This window comes from Anomalospiza imberbis, chromosome 18, assembly GCF_031753505.1.
Source record: "Anomalospiza imberbis isolate Cuckoo-Finch-1a 21T00152 chromosome 18, ASM3175350v1, whole genome shotgun sequence".
Taxonomy (NCBI): domain Eukaryota; kingdom Metazoa; phylum Chordata; class Aves; order Passeriformes; family Viduidae; genus Anomalospiza; species Anomalospiza imberbis.
This window is the reverse complement of record NC_089698.1, coordinates 11,666,233-11,683,564: the sequence shown is the minus strand read 5'-3', so window position 1 is coordinate 11,683,564 and position 17,332 is coordinate 11,666,233. Positions and strand designations below refer to the sequence as shown.

The 17,332-nt window shown below is 48.8% G+C and overlaps 1 protein-coding gene across 1 annotated transcript; it reads left to right on the top strand.

Moving 5' to 3' along the window:
* The first annotated feature begins 356 nt into the window (after positions 1-356).
* Positions 357-17,105, top strand: GGT5 (gamma-glutamyltransferase 5). Its single transcript, XM_068209111.1, has 12 exons — positions 357-553; positions 6,812-6,942; positions 8,519-8,608; positions 9,604-9,793; positions 10,105-10,262; positions 10,688-10,837; positions 11,253-11,386; positions 11,771-11,973; positions 12,394-12,485; positions 13,271-13,380; positions 13,720-13,827; positions 14,030-17,105. The coding sequence occupies exons 1-12, from the start codon at positions 393-395 to the stop codon at positions 14,174-14,176; spliced, it is 1,674 nt and encodes a 557-aa protein (XP_068065212.1). The 5' UTR covers positions 357-392; the 3' UTR covers positions 14,177-17,105.
* Positions 17,106-17,332: the final 227 nt, after the last annotated feature.

The following is a 17,332-nucleotide window of genomic DNA, read 5'->3' as shown; positions in this document are numbered from 1 at the left end:
TTGTTAGGTAACTTTTGTGTCCAGCATGGGAAGCCAGAGAGGCTGGGAGAAGCCGAGGAGCAGTGTGGAGATTTCTCTTTGAAGTGCTTCAGGAGTGAATGTGTTAAATGTTTTCATCAGAGACACATAAGAAAGGGGCAGATTGTGGATCTGCAAGAAAAGTTTATAAAGAGAGTGAAAAGCCCCTCACACCTAAGAGTACGAAAGACAAGAGCACACCGTTCGCTTTTCAGCAGCTTTTAATGTTAGAAAGAATGTAATCACTGGGGGCAGAGCCCACTGCATGGGACCTCCCTCACAGCTCGGGATATATCCACTTCCCCTCGAGCAAGGCAGGCGCCTCCTCGAAAGGACTGGGAGCCCTGCCGCGGCTCGGCGGCACAGGAACAGCCATGTCCACGGGGAAGATCTGCTGCCTGGTGCTGCTGAGCCTGGGAGTGCTGGCAGTGGCCATGACGCTTGTGGTCATCCTGACGCAGCCCAGGTGCGCTCCGCAGCACTACCTGCACGGGGCCGTGGCTGCCGACACCGAGAGCTGCTCCCTCGTCGGCCGGTAGGTGCACGGAGCTCTCGGCTCCTCGGTGCGTGTCGTGACTCGGGCTGACCCACGGGACAGGCACCAGCCGCGGCCGTGAGCTGCCTCCGGCCCCGCTCCGGGCTGCTCCGGCTCACCGCAGCCGGGAGAGCAGACGGAGCCTCTGCCTCCGTGGCTGATGCTTACTTTCGCTGCAGCGTCCCAAAAATTTGCAGCTGTGCAAACGCTCGGCCTTTTGGAAGGTATAAATATTTGGAGTATACAAGTACAATGCTGGTTTTAAGTGGGGAAGGAAAAAATTTACTTTTTATGGCGTGATAGGTCTGTCGGATAAGTGACTTAGAGTAAATTAAGAAGTTGGAGGAGCTTGCAGAGAGCTGCAGCCAGGCTTCCACAGAAAGAAGAAGGGAAGGCAGGGAATGGGGTACTGGCATCCCTGCCTTTTGGGGGTCTGTTCTTGGACTGAAGCCTGCAGTAAGTGTGTCTGCTATGAAGAAAAAAGCAAAGAGCAGATTTAATTGAAATTCAGTCAAGACAGTAGAAGTATAAAAGACATATTTACACCACTTGGAAAGAAAGATGTAGGTTAAAAAAATTCTCAAGATACCCAGGTTGTACACCTTCAGTTTGTGTAAAACTTGTCTCTAAACATTTTGACTCCCATGTTATTATTTTACTGTTCTTTCAATTATTTAATGCCCGCATCCATGAAAGCAGAAGGATGGAAGTTTACAATTGATCTGGATGCTCCAGTGATGGATGCTGGAGCTTTGTGCTCTGCCTCATGGCTGGGGGAGTGAAATGAGATGTGGTGCCATAATACCACATTTTGCCATGTCTCACCTCTGATTCTGGCAATGATGTGCTGGCACAGCATTTGTGAGTAGCTGGAGAAAATATACTGTGGCTGCACATATATCAAGCTGTGAGATGGGGTTTTTATGTGAAGCCACATGTTAGTTCTTCAGAAAGCAGAAGTGTTTTTAAAATCACTATTAATGGAAAAAGAGGAAAATACATAATTGGATTGCCCAAAGAATCTGCTGGGGAAAACCACTGCATTTGTTTTTGCAGCTATTGTAAACTTTAACTTGATGTAGTGTATAATCAGCTGGAAGACGTTGAAGTGAGAGCCACAGAAATCTGTGGCCAGTGGACATCTGAGCAGCTTTGTCTAGTTGGCTACTGCTGCTGGGCTCTCACTTGTTTCCTTCCCCTCTCTAAGCAAGAAACTCCACAGGCTTCCCCAGCCTCCACCACTGCTGCAGCCGCACCTCCAGCACACTTGCTGACAGGTCTATGCTGTCCCTCCAGCCTGATGGACCAACTTAAATTTCCTACAAACAGTCTGCCAGTGATCCCCACAAAATCCTGCTCTTGCACCACCTTCCCATCTCATTTTTCCCCGCTTTTGACCATTCTGGGGCATCTGCACATCAGGTCCTGCTCTCTTCTTCAGCTCTGCCAAGCCTCTGGGACCTCTCCAGCCATGGCTATTCTCCTCCTTTGCCTGGGCTCTACAGCTCACCCTCTGCCTGGTGGTCAGCTCTACTCCTCTGCTGCTGCATGATTGCTGCTGCTTTTCCTGGTATCCTTTGCCTTCAGCCATTCTTGGAAATCTTTGTGCTCATTTCATGCTGTCCTTAGACCGGGAACGAGACAAACTCCCGCGCAGTTCTCCCAGCTTCTTCTGTGCATCTTCTTGTAAAAGATTATAATAAAAGTAAAATGGCTTATAAAAATGTTCCTCTGCAAGAGAGATTGGGACCAGAAGCTTTGTATAATATTTGCCCTTTTCCTTGCTGTTGTCATATTTCTTTCTCTATTCCACTGGCCCACAGTGGTGGCTTCATTTTTCTCTCTGGGAAGCTTATTGCATGCTCTGTACTGCATGTGATCCTGTTTATTTTCTTCCACACATTTCTATGCTGTTATACCTGTATGTCACTTTTTAAGCTCTCAGCTCTTAGAGCATGATGCTCTTTAGTGGTCTTAGCACTAAATTAGTTCTCAGAGCAAGCTGTGAGGTGAGAAAATGACTTCTCACTAGTGACTAGTGAGGAAGTCTTACATGGCAGTGACACTGCAAGGATGCAACAGCAGACAGCCTCTGGCCAGGGCTCAGCCTTTCAGAACCATCTGCTCTGCTCTGTGACCCTTCTGTGTGACTCTGCAGGGTGAGACTGACTCAGGGTCCCTGATGGGAGCACCGTGAGATGATGAGCATCCAGCTGCTTCCTGCCTCATCTTTGCTGAATAGGATTTTAGCATCCATAGGAATTTTGTCACAGCAGTAGCAATAAAATCCAATTTCTGAAAACAGTCTTGTCCATTAGGCCCTGCTGTCCCCACCTGTGAACTGACAGTTCATGTGACATTTCACTTCAGCAACAAGGTAAGAGCAGGGCAAAGCCAAGCAGCCCTGGATGCCAGTCCCTAGACACACTACAAGGCTGGTTTGTCCCTGCTCTTCCTCACTGACCTGGCAGAACCTCTCTCCTGCTGTGACCCCAGGCTGTTCCCCACAGCCACCCCTTTCATCCTGCAAATCCCCCCCCAGCTCACTGGAATCATGTGGGGGGATGCTCAGAGAACTGGTCTGGTGCCTAAAGCCTTCGAATCTAAAAACAGCACCTAATCTCTGATTTACTTACAGATTTTATTCTTTAATTTAAAAATCTTGTTTATTTTTAAGATAAACTCAAACAACATGCTCTGTGAGTTGTCAGGAATGAAATTACATGATACTCTGTTGGTTTAAGATTCTTCCATTTGGGAGTCTTTGTATGTTCCTAATAGAATTGTCAATTGAACTTACTGAGAATAACTGAACTAAACCTCTTGCTCGAGGAGGAATCTTGTATTTCAGTGAATGGGATAGTGAGTTGTGGAAAACTCCTCAGGGCCCATGCGTTTCCCAGCTCTGGAGATTGTGTTCGTGTACTCCGGATTTCTGAAATCTTTACGCAACTCTTTGGGTCCCTGCAGAAAGTGCAAGAGCAATCTCAGTGAGCCTTCAGCCTGTCACCATCCATGTTGGCAGGTCCTGAGCTGAACTTCCCCTTAGCCATCAGTGCCCAGCTCTCAGTGCTCAGCAAGGCTGGCTGTATTGCTGTGTTTGTTCTGCTGGAAACTGGGGGCTGAAAGCACCCTTGTACAGCTGTCTGGTCCAGACTAAGACCCTGCCCTGGGAGAAAACTTGTCCCTGAATGAAGTGAAGCACTTTGATGGAGAGGGATGGGAGGCTAAAAGGAGAATCAGAGCAGTTTTTACCCAAGGATGTGGATTTGGTACCACAGTCCACCTCACTAATTTCTCCTTATGTCAAGAGCCCTGAGGAGACAGGAGATGATTGTCCTGTGACAGTAAGAGGTAGTCAAACTTTTCCTTCAACTCTGAACCACTTATTCCCTCCTGGAAGAGGCTCTTTTCATCAAGCATGCCAAAAAGCTCTATATTCCCTACCAGTGTGCTGTTTGAGCTGTCATCCACTGCCCTGCATTCCTTTGTTTCCCAAATGGCAGAAGAAAGAGCCACCATAAGGTCAGGGACAGATTTAGGAAAAATGTTCATTCCCAGTGGTGGGATTCACTGCAGCAAGGTGAGCTGACATGGCCTGGCCCAGCAGCTATCTCTGATCCCACTTCCCAGGCATAAACCCTGGGAACCAGCCTTCTTTGAAATCAACACCCCCCGGGGGGACAGGGTGGTGGGGAGGGTGAGAATGGTGAAACTTTAACAGTCAGAAAACGTCTGCAGCCCTGGGAAGCTCAGTTCTAACCAGAGAATCTGATGCAAAATTCCTTTTCAGTGATGGCCCAGCAGATTTCTGAAGTATGTTTACATCCCAAAGGATTTGGTTTCCCTTCTTGTACATTTTAAATTTGGTAACTGGCCCTTTTTTACAGAAGCAGTTTTTGCTTTTGCTCTTCATAAATCCTAAGGAGGCAGCTGCTGTGTAGTGGGTGGTCTCCCAGTCCCCAGCCTTCTTTAGCAGAAAATAAAAGTCAATAAAATGTAATACGTTAGCATTTCCAGTGTGTTTAAAGGGGCTTCAGGGCTCCCTCTATCCTAGGGCAGAGTGGAGGTCTTGGTCTGCAGTCCAGCACAGCCCATCTTTGCTGAGAGCAAAGTGCCATCATTCACCCTTTCCAGGGAAGGTGAATCCCTGTTTGCTGCTGCTGGAATGGGACTTGGTTGTTAACACCCTCTTCTGCTCCTTATTATAAGGAAACTCCATTAATGACTAAACCCTAATGCTAAGTGGCAGGAAGGATATGGGACAAAACATTGTTATCAGATCTTGTCAGCTGCAGCACTGATATCTCTAGGGAGACCTGGTAAGGTGCCACAATTTGATTAAGGATTTTGCATTATAACTAAGCTCATTACAACAGAGATCCATCTAAAGGGAGCCAAGTAATGGGACATAATGGCCCTAAATTCCCCAGGCATCACTTCCAGGGAGGGGCAGGTCTGTGACTGGGAGTGAGCCACGAACAGGGAGCCACATGTGACACGCCAAGAGCCAGCTCAGTGTATTTTCTGTTGAGTTTCAGTCTCTGCAGAAGCTGGAGGGAAAGGTGTCAAGGCTGGAGGCCAGTGTGTTGTGAATTTGGGTGCGAATGGTGCTTTTCAGGCTTTGGGAAATGTACCTGATGTTCCATGTTAAGGCCTTAATGCATTGCATTGAAATGTGCACTATACCATCTCCAAGCTTCTCTTCAAAGCTGTTTTTCAGTGCCAGAACCATGCCTTTCCCTGTGTCGTTCTTCACACCCGTCACCAGGCTTTGTACATGTGATGTCTCACAGCTCACACACAATCCAGGGGCTCTGGGGAGCACTGTCCTGGGTCAGTGTAGCAGTCCCTCCCTCTTCTTCCAACTTTCTAACATGCTGCCTGGATCTTCTGCAGAGGTGACCAAGTTTTTTAGGAAGCTCTCGTGTCATTCTGTGGTCAGCAATTAACAGCTTCCATTTCAGAAAAACACCTCCCAGAGACATTGGTGTGGTGAGTCCATCCCCTGCTGCAAGGGGCTGGATGGGTGAGCCTGAGCCTCAGTCTCCACGTTCAGAGCTACAGCCAGGGAGCTCACAGGAGGCCAAAAGCCACGCAGATCCCAAGCAGAAAGCCTGATGTTCCCTACTATTTCTTTTCTTCCCACTTGTCCACATATCATTTCCTTACAGGCAGTGGATCTGAGGCACTTGGGGAAACAAAGGAAAGCCACATCAGCATGCCTGCTGGCAGTATCCTGTTCCCAGACCCAGCAGGTCCCAGCCATATCTGTGGATGGAAAATAAACACCAGTCTCTGTGTGTGCTCTGTGTTCCCATGCAAACTCTGGGATCAGCTGCAGTGCAATTAATGAACTACTCCAGTCTCCCCTCTGGCTTTGCCTCATCTGAGCAATAACCCAATAAAGCAGTTAGGAACCTTCCTAGCAAACACCAGTGCTGGCAACTGGCAGGCTGTGCAGGAAATGCCACCCCATTTCCACTGCAAGGAAATTATGGTTTTCAGATGCTCTTGAGGGAAGCATTTGTTGAGACACGTTTCTGTAACAGAACCTCGTGGCTGTCAGCAGCAAGAGGCTGCCTTAATGCTTTTGTGCTCTTTCTAGTCCTGTGCCTTGGTTGAAGCAGTTGAGGGTTTGTTTCCTGTTTGGTTTTTTGTTTCTTTGTTGGTTTTGTCTTTGGGAATACAGGGAGCAGGCTGGGGTATTTTTGTGCTAATAACCCCAAGAAGTCACATTGTAGGAGCAATGAAGCTAATTGACACGTGGACCCAGTGTTCCCACTTCAGTGCTCCTGTCCAGTTGACCAGCACATGCCTTTATTAGGAATGGCATTTGGGAAGCCAGAGATCAGTTGTTTGGTTCCTAGTATGTGGAAAGCCCTCTTCTGTGCTCAGAGCATCCTTCTCCTTGTCTTGGGACTCCTTGCTGTCCCTTTTAGTCCACAGCATTTGTGAGCAGCTGCAGCTCTCTCTCTCCCATACCTGTTTGCCCAGAGGAAGTCCAGCCTTCCACAGGTCTGGCCTTGGCTGCTCTTTCCTCCTGTGGACCCTCCTTTCTTTCCCTCTAATTGTTCCTTCTCACTCCAGCAGAGGAAGGTGCCCCTCTGTGCCCTCACACCCCACACTGCTGCCACTACATTTCTCCAGATGCTCTCTTCAAGTTGCAGGGGTCCCAAGGAGGCGTTTTCATGTGGTTCCTCCATTCTGACATTCCTGGATTTTAACAGTGTCTTTTTTCTTCCCTTCCCACCACAGGAACATCCTGAAAAGTGGAGGCACAGCTGTGGATGCTGCCATTGCTGGCTTGATCTGCACTTCAGTGATGAACCCTCAGAGTTCAGGCCTGGGTGGTGGGGTCATATTTACCATCTATAATGCCAGCACAGGTATGGGCCTGCCCTGGCCTTTCCATGGTGCCTTGTCCCTCTGCAGACACACAACTGCTGTGGAGAAATCAGAATCCTGCCTGTTCTCTCAGAGCAATATTTTGAATATAAAACTACATCACAAAGCACGCTTGCGCTCTTAATCCAAAGCATCCACCACAGGGAGCTGTGATTGTCATTTCACAGCAAGAACGTGTGTGTGGAGGAAAGAGCTTTGATATAAAATGAGCTGAGTTTGCCTCTCCTTCCCTCTCCAAAGCAATCCCAAAGTACATTCCAAAGTCACGCAGCTGACTGCAGCCAGGTGTGTCTGAGTGAAGCAGGCAGGAGGGGTGTGCTGGCAGTGTCGGGCTGTCCGTGCCTCAGCTGAGCTCTCGGGATGGCACTTCAGGGCTTGTGCTGCCCCAGCAGCTCTGGCAGTGCCTGCTGGCCCTGGGGCTGTCTCACACTGCTGTCACCAGTGCTGTGTGACTTGCTAAAGCACTGGTGACACTTCCTGTCCCAGGAAATGCATCTCCGCTTCAGAAATCTAAACCTAGCAATGTTCAGTGTCTGGTGGGGAGCCTTTCTGTGTTTGGCTTAAACTCTAGTGTTGTTTTCTTGCTTTTATGTTTTTAATGTGGGAGTTTCTAAGTCTTGGCTTCCAAAAACCCCCAGAGCTTATATAGCTAATACTAATATCAACAATGAACACTGTAACAATATAATAGTTTTAAAACCCCTGCCAAGTAGTTTCATGGAGTCACAAATCTGGAACTGTTTGGGTGAATCTTATGCAAGAGCTTAATTTGGCAGAACACCTATATTTTTCTTCTTTTTTCCTTTTGGCAGACCACCTATATTTTTCTTCTTTTTTTCCTTTTGGCAAAAGCCATGGAACTTTGTTTCCTGACAGCAATCCTCCTCTGCTACCTGAGTTATGCTGCTGCACAGAGCGGCCCGTGGCTGTGCACAGCTCAGGTGCTTGGTACACCAGGGAGCACCGTGGGCTCCTGCAGCACAGCTGGCTCTGTGGACTGTGACAGGGACAGATAAATACAAGGCAGGGAGGGAGTAAAGTGGTAGGCTAGACATTAAATATGAGTGTATGCAAGGGGGGCGTTGGGTTTGGGTTTGTTTTTGTCCTTTCGAGCTCCCTGATACATAGAGGGCTACAGATATGATGGACTTGCCTCATCATCATTTGGTAAATGGCCCTCCCAGGAGCATGAGGCTCACATTATGCCTCTGACATATCTCATCTGTAGAAGAAGTGCTGGAACCTGCAGGTGTGAGGCAGCATGTCCCAGCCCATGAACCCTGGGGGGAGCCTTCGCTGTGTGGAGCCCTGGCCTTCTCCCTGTACTTTCAGTACCTTTAGGTAGGCTCTGCTTGGTTTGCTCTAAATAAAAGCACAGGAGTCAAGGACAAGTTGTGCTGACACCTGGCCCTGCAGGTGCACTTGGCACATCTGGCAAAAGGCTCCAGAGCAGCTCAGCTCTGGGCCAGCAGCACATGCAGTGCTACAGCTGACTGGAGTGTGATGTTCACCTGCTTCAGGAAAACAACATTATGCATTTCCCTCTCATCTTTCTAGGAACAGTCGAGGTGATCAACGCCCGCGAGACAGTCCCACGAGTGTTTCCTCACAACTTACTGTCTGGCTGTGGTGCTGGTTTCCCCATTGGTAAGGACACAGCTGTGCGCCCTCCTGGTGTGCACTGAGCTCAGGGTGGGGAACTGAGCACCTCACTGACTTGATCTGGAGTTCTATTTAGTTTAACGCTCTCTACTTGGATTGCCTTTTGCAAAAGTAACAAAAAATACTAGGTCCATAAAAATTCCTGTTTGGTAATAACACTGGCAGCCTGACCAGTGAGGCAATGGGGAGCCAGCATGAGGAGAAATCACAATGTAACTTCTCTCCATAGGAAGTCTGCAATTCAAGACTGGATTTCCCAAAGCTCTCATTCCTCAGGAGTTCTTACAGAGAAAAATAAGATCAATAGCTTTCGGGAAACAAAAGAAATCAATCTTGTGTGCTTGCCCATGTCCATAGATTGGGGAAGCACGCTGGCACATCAGGGGTTGAGTTGCTGGGCTCAGGCACTCTTGCTTTAGCAGCACATCTTGGATCTCTCCACATTTCTTGCTGTATTCCCTAGAATGTTATGTTCTGGGGTGTGTCCTAGATTCTGGAGATGTTCTTATCCTTAGAAGAGCCTGAAGAGGAATCAGGAGCAGCTCTGGTTGGAAGGGACAGCTGGAGTTCTGCTCAAAGCAGGGTGATGTCAGGTGTTGCTGAGGCTGCCCAGGGTCTTGTCCTGTCACATTTTTTAATTTCTCCAGGGATGGAGAATTTCACTGCTTCCCTTTTTCTGGTGTTTGTCCAGGCCCCATGAGTGCCATTTCTCCAGGGTCCAGCCACCTCCGTTGCTGCAGCAGGTGCCTGTTGCCTGTTACACTTTCAGCACACCTCAGGCCTGGCTCCAGCCTCTCTACAGCCCTGCTGTTCAGTAACAGGGAAATACATGAACAGGAAAAGGGAATAAACAGACCAAGCCTGCTTTTAGAAGCCTTGGTTGCCTCTACCAACTCAGACTTCGACTGGAGAGCTTTCAGAGAGGTGGAACCCCCTAGCCAGTGACGTAGTTGGTGTGACACTGCTGTTGTGCTCCTCAGGTCCCCGCTGGATTGGCGTGCCTGGAGAACTCCGTGGGTATGAGGAAGCCCATAAGCGACACGGCCGCTTACCATGGAAAGCCCTCTTTGAACCAACCATCAAGCTTCTTTCAGAGCCACTTGTTATTTCTCCAGTTCTGGGGAAAATTCTCCATCACCCAGCCTTCTCTGGACCGGGGAAAAACCTGTGGTAAGACCCATGAATGAAACTGCAGTGTGAGGGCCACTCACACTGAAGGGGTCTCAGCTTCAGACCCCTTCAGACCCATTCTCTGACATGCTGACGGGGAGCGCAGGCTGCTGCTGTGGTTTGTGCTCAGGGAATACTTGCTATGGAGTGGGAGAGAATCACAGAAGTGGGTTTTTAAAAGAGGCTGCAGTGTAGCACTGCGCTGGAAAACACACAGCATACATAATCCAGACCAGCTCCTGGTAGGAAAAAGAGGTCATTGGCCCTGGGCAAAAACAAGCTCATGCTTGATGAATGTTCTTCTTTAACAGCCCACTGCTATGTGATGGTCAAAGATTTCTGAAGCTTGGCGAGACCTTCCGGTGGCAAGCGCTGCAGCGAACGCTGCAAGCTGTAGCGGAGCACGGAGCTGCAGCGTTTTATGAGGGAGAGATAGGAAGGGCCCTGGTGGAGGATGTCACGAAGGCTGGTGAGTAACAGCTACAGGTAGTCCTGATACATAGGCCTTTCTCCCAGGCATCGGCTCACAGTGAGCCTGTACCAGGGGAAAGCCAACACATGCCATTTGCTTGTCACTTGGGGTGGTACCTGGCATGGGAAAAGGCCACCTTTCCCCAGATCCTACAACTCAGGCCCAGAAGCAGGGCTGAGACACTGCTCTGGCCTTTGCCCACAGTGCTCACGCACTCTCGCCCCTCTGACTCCTTTAGGCTTTGTGACATCCTGGGGTTTGGCAGCACACGAGGATGCGTGAGGGCAGTGCTGTGCTGGGTGGAAGGAATCGGGGCTGTATGGGACAGCTCTTCACAAGCTTTACCAAGGCTCGGATGCAGGCAGCCCACAGCACCAGTACAAGTTGCTGTGCTAATGGCAGTTCCTGGGTCTCTGTTGAAGGATCCGGTCTCTCACTGGAGGACCTTCGGGCATACAAAGCAGAGGTGTCCTCAGCTCTGAACATCACCCTGAACAACCACACCAAAGTATTTGCTCCAGGACCACCCATGGGAGGTGCAGTGCTCATGTTCATCCTCAAGGTATTGGAAGGTAAATTCCTAATGGAAAAGGGTCAGCAAGAGGTTTTCAGAGAGTGTTGCTCCAGAATGATAAAATGCAATGGGCAGAAATAGAGTTTTTGAGCCAGAATGGGGCCCAAAGCAGCAGTATGACCATGCTATGCAGCAGGAAAAAGAACTGGTTCACTTGTACAGTGGGTCAGCATCCCCACAGCTGCTGCAAAGGCCAAAGGATGCATAGCTTTCCCAATGCTTCAAAAGGAATTGAAGTCACTGTGAAAATTAGTACTTGGTTGTTTCTGCATCCACATCCTAAAGCATAGGTGAAACCTGGGAAGAACTGGGGTGGGAAGAGGAGGCTCCTTTCAACCTTTGCTTTTTTTTACACTTCTTGAAAAAACATTGCTTGGGGTCTATTAACAAAATTATTTCACCCTGCTCCACAGAGTATAAATTCCATAAAGCATCACTGGCAACACCTGAGGAGAAGGTAGAAACCTATCACTACATTGCAGAAGCCCTGAAGTTTGGCAACATGCTAAGACCCCACATGAGTGACCCAGCCTTCTCTGAAGCTCAGGTGAGCTCCATGGTGTGTTGGTAAAGTGCTACAGCACTGAGCAATGCTCTGATATGCTCCTTCTTTGCAGCCTGGAAGGAAAGAAAATAGAGCTGCTACTGAAGAGCAATGCAGCTGAGTTGGCCAAGGCAGAGGCAGGATCAGGCTGTTTACAGCTTCAGCTGTAGGCTGGCACTCACTTGCCTGACAAAGGGTGGGCACATGCTCCTGCCAACGTTGAGGTGCCTCGGTGCTGAGCTTGGTCTGTTTTCTGGGATGAGAATGGCCTGGGGTTGAACGCTGCCACTCCAGGGCCCCAAGCTCTGACTATTGGGGCTCATTTCCTGAGCCCAAAGACAGGCCTGTGCTTTGGTGACCAGCTCAGTGTCCTTGCTGTGCTGGCAGGTGCCTGTGGGGACCCTGTTGTCTGACCAGTTTGCTGAGTCTGTCAGGCGGAGGATAGATAATCGTGGTGACCACCCACTGAGCCACTACAGCCTGCTGGAGTCCCTCTACAAGGACAAGCACAGGAGCATGGGCACGAGCCACATCTCTGTGCTCGCTGCAGACGGCAGCGCCGTGTCGGCCACCAGCACCATCAACTACCCGTGAGTAGCCTGGGGCTTGGTAACAGAGTCACACAGGCCACGTGTCAGATTCACAGGGGAGCTGCAAGGGCTGGCTACCAGAAATGCAAAACCCCTGGGTTTCACGGGTTTAGGCAGCTTCTGAGCTGTGAGTGCCTTTTTCATGTGACAGCAAAGATCTGTGAGCATCAACTCTAAGAGCTGTCATAATTCAGGAGGATGCAAGAACTTGCTGAGGCTCTTGCTGAATTTCTGTGGCACCAGTAACAGGGAACTTATCCCTGTCACTAGCAGCAGCACAAATTCCTTTTGCACACCCTCATTGGGACACTTGCAGGCTGGGAGGAGACAGAAGTTACTCACAGGGTGCCATGAGCAGTAAATGTCATCCATAACAGGAGAACCCTGGGCACTAAAAGGCTTCATCTTTCCTCCCTGCAGGTTTGGCTCCTTTGTGTATTCTAACCAAACTGGGATCATTTTAAATAATGAACTTGCTGACTTCTGCATAGCAAACAGAAGCATTAAACCAGGTGAGCATCCTCATCCTCAGAACAAAGCACAGGGCCAGGGGATGGATACACAGGCTATGTCCAAGTGGCCAGGGACAACCTGTAAACTTACAGGTACTCTTTCCTTTCCTAGATCTGGATGAGAGCAAGTTTATTTCAGACTAAAAGAGGGTAAAGCCCTGTAGTGTGTCTGTGTCTACTCACATATCTCCTTGTATGGAAATACAGGAGTCTCGGTTTCTAACCAGAGAAATCAGAGGTTAAAAAAAATGCTGAAGATGATCACTGGCTGATGGGAAGGGGAGGGAAGAAGTGAAGAAACTACTGCTTAAGACAAGCCTGCTGATATTTTAGGCTCATCTATGCTTCTGAGTATAGAGGTGCTGCAGGCTTGCACCGAGCTCTGTGACACAGCAGTGTTGGTTCAGACATGGCTCTGTGCCATAAGCTGTCCCTGCTGCATCCCCCTCAGCCTGCTGGGAGAGGACACCAGTGCTGCCATGGCAGGATTTCTGAGGAGGGTTCCTCATCTGGTTGGATGAGCTGCAGCAAGTCCTGAATACTTGTAGGATGCCCTGTCCTGCATCAAGAGAATCTTGTTTAGCTTGTGCCAGAAAGGTCCCAGTTTTTTGGGAGGCAGGCTTTCAGTACAAGGAAAATTTTCTGGAAGTCTTGAGCATCTTGAGGAAGGAGCAGCAGCTTGTTTTTCTGTGGGAGATAAAAGAAAGGCAAGGTAGGTGAACCTGTGTCCCTCCTACCCTGTTTGGAGCCACATGGAAAGAATAATATCTCTGCTTCTGCTCTAGGAGAGAAGCCTCCCTCAGCAATGGTGCCTTCCATCCTCATCTCCAAGTCAGGAGACATGCTGGTGATTGGAGGAGCTGGGGGGGGCTGGATTATCAGTGCTACCACCATGGTAAGTGAAACCCACAGCAAGTTGCAAGTTTTTTCAGCCCTCCCAGATTTCTAGCCATGGTCAGTCCCTACTCACCTCTCCTCAGATCTTGACTCCTCAATGCCTTTGTTAATTTGCAATTTAGAAGTCACTAAAAGCTGAGACTGTAGGCCAGGGAAAGCATTCTGGGAAGTATTACGTGCTCATCCTATTCTTTTACTTGCCCCAAGCATCTAGCATTGGTCACCACGAAAGCAGGACACCGGGCTGGTAGGACTGTGGGTCTGGCTCAGTGCAGCCTGGGTTGGACAGCCCAGGTTTTATGTCCACTTGGGCAGTGTAGGATTTGTTTTATTGCAGGTGATTATAAACAAGCTGTGGTTTGGTTACGACTTGGAAGACGCCATTTCAGCTCCTGTCATGCACACCCAGGGTGACAGTGTCCTATTTGAGGACTCTTTCAGCAAGGTGAGTGGCCTTGGTGGGGAGCAGATTCCTTCTCTAACTCTCCTGGGTAACCTTTATTTTGCCTCTGGCTCACCTCCTTCTTGTTTAAACCTCAATTCCTCAACCAGGCTCCACACACACATCCTACTGTTTCACACAAGGCAATGTTAAGATCTCAGACCCCTGCCCCATTCACTCCATTTCCTCTTCTTTCTCCCTACAGGAGGTTAAGACTGGCCTGCTGGGAAGAGGACATAAAGAGAAGAAAGATAAATTTGCAATGAATGTTGTACAGGGAATTTCCAAGGAAGGAAAATGCATCTCTGCTTATTCTGATAAAAGGAAGCTGGGGAAGTCGGCTGGATATTAGTGTGAAATGCCATCACAATCCACAAAGCCACAGGAGATTCAGAACATATTTTGCTTGGATATGCCCATAATTTCCTGTTCCCATCAGGATGTCTCCTGGAGCATGGGCACAACCTGTGATTACATTTAATTCCAGCAGACTGCAGGTCACCCTCAGGCAATACAAAGAGAGGTCAGCCAACCTTGTTTAGAGCTACACCTTTCATTACTTATGTGATACACAGAGAACATATTTCTTGAGCACATCAGTTACTCAGAATGAGAGAATACAAAGTGTGAAAGGAAAATTGGTCCAAATCCCACTGAGATCACTGTGAAATGGCCCAGCTGCATCTTCCATTCCTGATGGAATCTCCGTTTCTTTCAGGCTGTCCCACAGTAAGCTTATTGCTGGGCCTCAGCAATGTGAAATACATAACTATTTTAGCCATGAACAAGAAGCGTCTGTAGGGTCAGGATTTTAAAATCTGAAGCATTCAGGCTTAGAGTATGGATTTGGAAAGGGAAGAGATCAAAATTCCACACTCTCCCTCTGTTTTCCCATCCAAAGAAGCCCAGCTTTTCCCCAAGGTGGCAGATGAAACCACACCATGACACAAGTGCTGCCCTGCCTGCTGCTCTCTGCCTTGGGGGTGCAAAGCTCACCCATAAGCTCAGGGTAACTGCACCAACACTTCCTCCAGCCCTGCACACGGTGACTCTGAGAATAGCCTCCCATGGGGGCATGGGATTTCCCTGCTCCTGGGATGAACAGGCTTCAGCTGAGCTCCCGGGAGATGCCTCTGCCTGTGGCGAGATGGGTCCCAGTCTGTGCCAGTTCCCCCTCCTCAACACTGGTACATCATTTGGGAAGGCAGGTCAGGAAGGCAGTGGAAATGTTGCTTTTGAAACTTTAGAACTTTCTTCAAATTGCAAAGTGTACGTGATCAGGAGATGTAATTTGTAGCCCTGAGCTCAGCCTGGCCAGGCAACCACCAGGACTGCTGAGAAGTGATGCAGCATTATCAGACATTAGCAGAATTCTCCCATATGCTACATGCTCCAAATCCCTGTTTACCACAGCCTGTTGTCTCCAGTGTTCCCTTCAGACCACACAGAGGGCATTGTAGGACTCTAAGAACTATCACAGAAAGAGAAAACTTTTGGAGAAGAGACCTGAATGCGAAAGGTTCTGGATTTTGCACCTGGATGCAAAAGGTCTTTTGCAGTTAAGCCATAGACTTGCCCTGCTCAAAATGGCCAAGAGAATCAAACATTTATGAAAATAAAACCTAAAACCCAGAAAACCCCCAAAGTTCTTCAAATATGCAGGGTCAAATTCCCAGAATCCTCCAAAATTCCATTTTCTGAAAGCTTCTGAGCCTGACTGCCCTATGGGCACAGTGTTGTGTGTGTGTCTGAAAGAGAAAAGAAACCAGAGCCAGGCACTCGCAGAGCCCTCCCCCTCACACACAGAGCCCGTGGGACTCCTAGCTCTCCAACAAATAGAATTCCTGTGTAAACATCATAACAAGCACACACTATTAAAAAACAAATTAAAACAAGGCCAGCTAGACTTTACGCCAATGTTTTTACCCACAAAGCCTGTCCAATAAAGCCATCCATTTACTGAAATGTCAGCCTTCACTTGCATTTTAGTGATGGTCCAGTTGAAGCTGACCAGAGCCAGACGTGTTTTCCTTCAGAAGTTGTACCCCAAGGACTGCAGCACGGCCCCTGCTGTACCAGTGAAAGATTGATGAGTTACCAGATCGTAACCGCAAGCACTCAATCGCCCAGCTGGAAATCAAGTTACTCATGGATGGAGCCAGCTCCATGCACTGCCCTGCCCCCTCCTTGTCCAAGTGGAATTCATCTTCAATCCCCCAATTCAGGAAGAACTGCTGGTTTCTCCATCAGAGCTGCTCACTCACACTGTGGAAGTGGCCTGGCACCCTGTGAGGCAGCATCACAGTGCTGCTGAATGGGAAAGGAAACAACTCCAAAAGCTGTCGAGGGGAAGTTTTTATGTTCTCTTGGAAGGGACTACCTAATTTGCTCAAGTCTTCTGCCTTGATGAACTCCCTTGCCCCAGCTAGCAGTTCCTGGGTGCATCAGTGGTGGTGTCAGGAATAGCAGCTGACAGAGCCGTGCAGGGGAAGCACTGACAGGCGCCAGACACCATCTGCAGCTCCAGACGCACAGCCCAGGCCGGATGCTGTCTCTGGCAAGATCCGGGGTTATTTCCAGCTAACCCCACTGAGCTGCAAATTTACAATCAGCAACTGAGAGTGGCACTGGCTGGAGACAGGGAGAGCACTCGCAGCTTTGCTATTAGGCTTCAGGGCCATCTTCAGCAGTGCTCTGGTCCCTCTCCATCATGACACCAAGTAACTAAGTCTTCCATTACCTTTGCTTCTGACACACCTTAGGGTGAAGCACCCTGCAGCACTCCAGCCTATCACCTTTCCAGTGCAGTAGTATCACAGCTACTTCTCACCACAGAGACATAGGAATATTATCTTTAGTCCAGTACTCACTGCAGTTTCACTGCTTTGCTATTAACTTTGCAAGTGAGCCAGTGAACAAGTTAAAAAACCCATCACAGATTTAATTAGCAAGACAGAAGGGAATGGGAGTGCAGATCTCTCAGCACAGCAGACACTCCCAGTCCTGCAGTCCCTCCTAGCAGAATACCTGGTGAAGCTGAGATTGTACCTGCTTTGGCACCTCTGCACTTGCCCTGCCACCTCCTCACTGCTGCTGAAATCTCTTTGGGTCAAGAGCTTCTTGGTTTGGTCTCTCCACATTCCTGCTCCTCCCAACAAGAGAGCATTATTTTTGTACTGAAATCAACTTTCATGAACTTTTAAAGCATCATCATACAGAGGCTGCTCTATTTTCTAATGAAGTCTTTAAATTATACTTTTAATAAAGTGTTTTTAAATCTGTCTGGGATTTTCTCCTCTAAACCTGTTGCCTACTCCATCACACAAGCACAGAGGACTCCATGCAGGTTTTTCCAGCAGTGACACTTGTTCATTCTGGTGCCTCATATGCTGCTGGAGAAGCTCAGGAACAGTGCAGCTCGTGCCACTTGTCTCTCACAGCTGAGTTTTGTTCCCTTCCAGAGGCTGGATGGTTGCCAAAAGAAACTTGTGCTAATGTCAGACTGAAG

Bases quoted from the DNA above. Each gene is read 5' to 3' on its own strand.
- GGT5 (XM_068209111.1), top strand. From the start codon at position 393: ATGTCCACGGGGAAGATCTGCTGCCTGGTGCTGCTGAGCCTGGGAGTG. The intron at 554-6,811 runs GTAGGTGCACGG...TTCCCACCACAG, and splicing joins AGCTGCTCCCTCGTCGGCCG to GAACATCCTGAAAAGTGGAG. The intron at 8,609-9,603 runs GTAAGGACACAG...TGTGCTCCTCAG, and splicing joins TGGTGCTGGTTTCCCCATTG to GTCCCCGCTGGATTGGCGTG.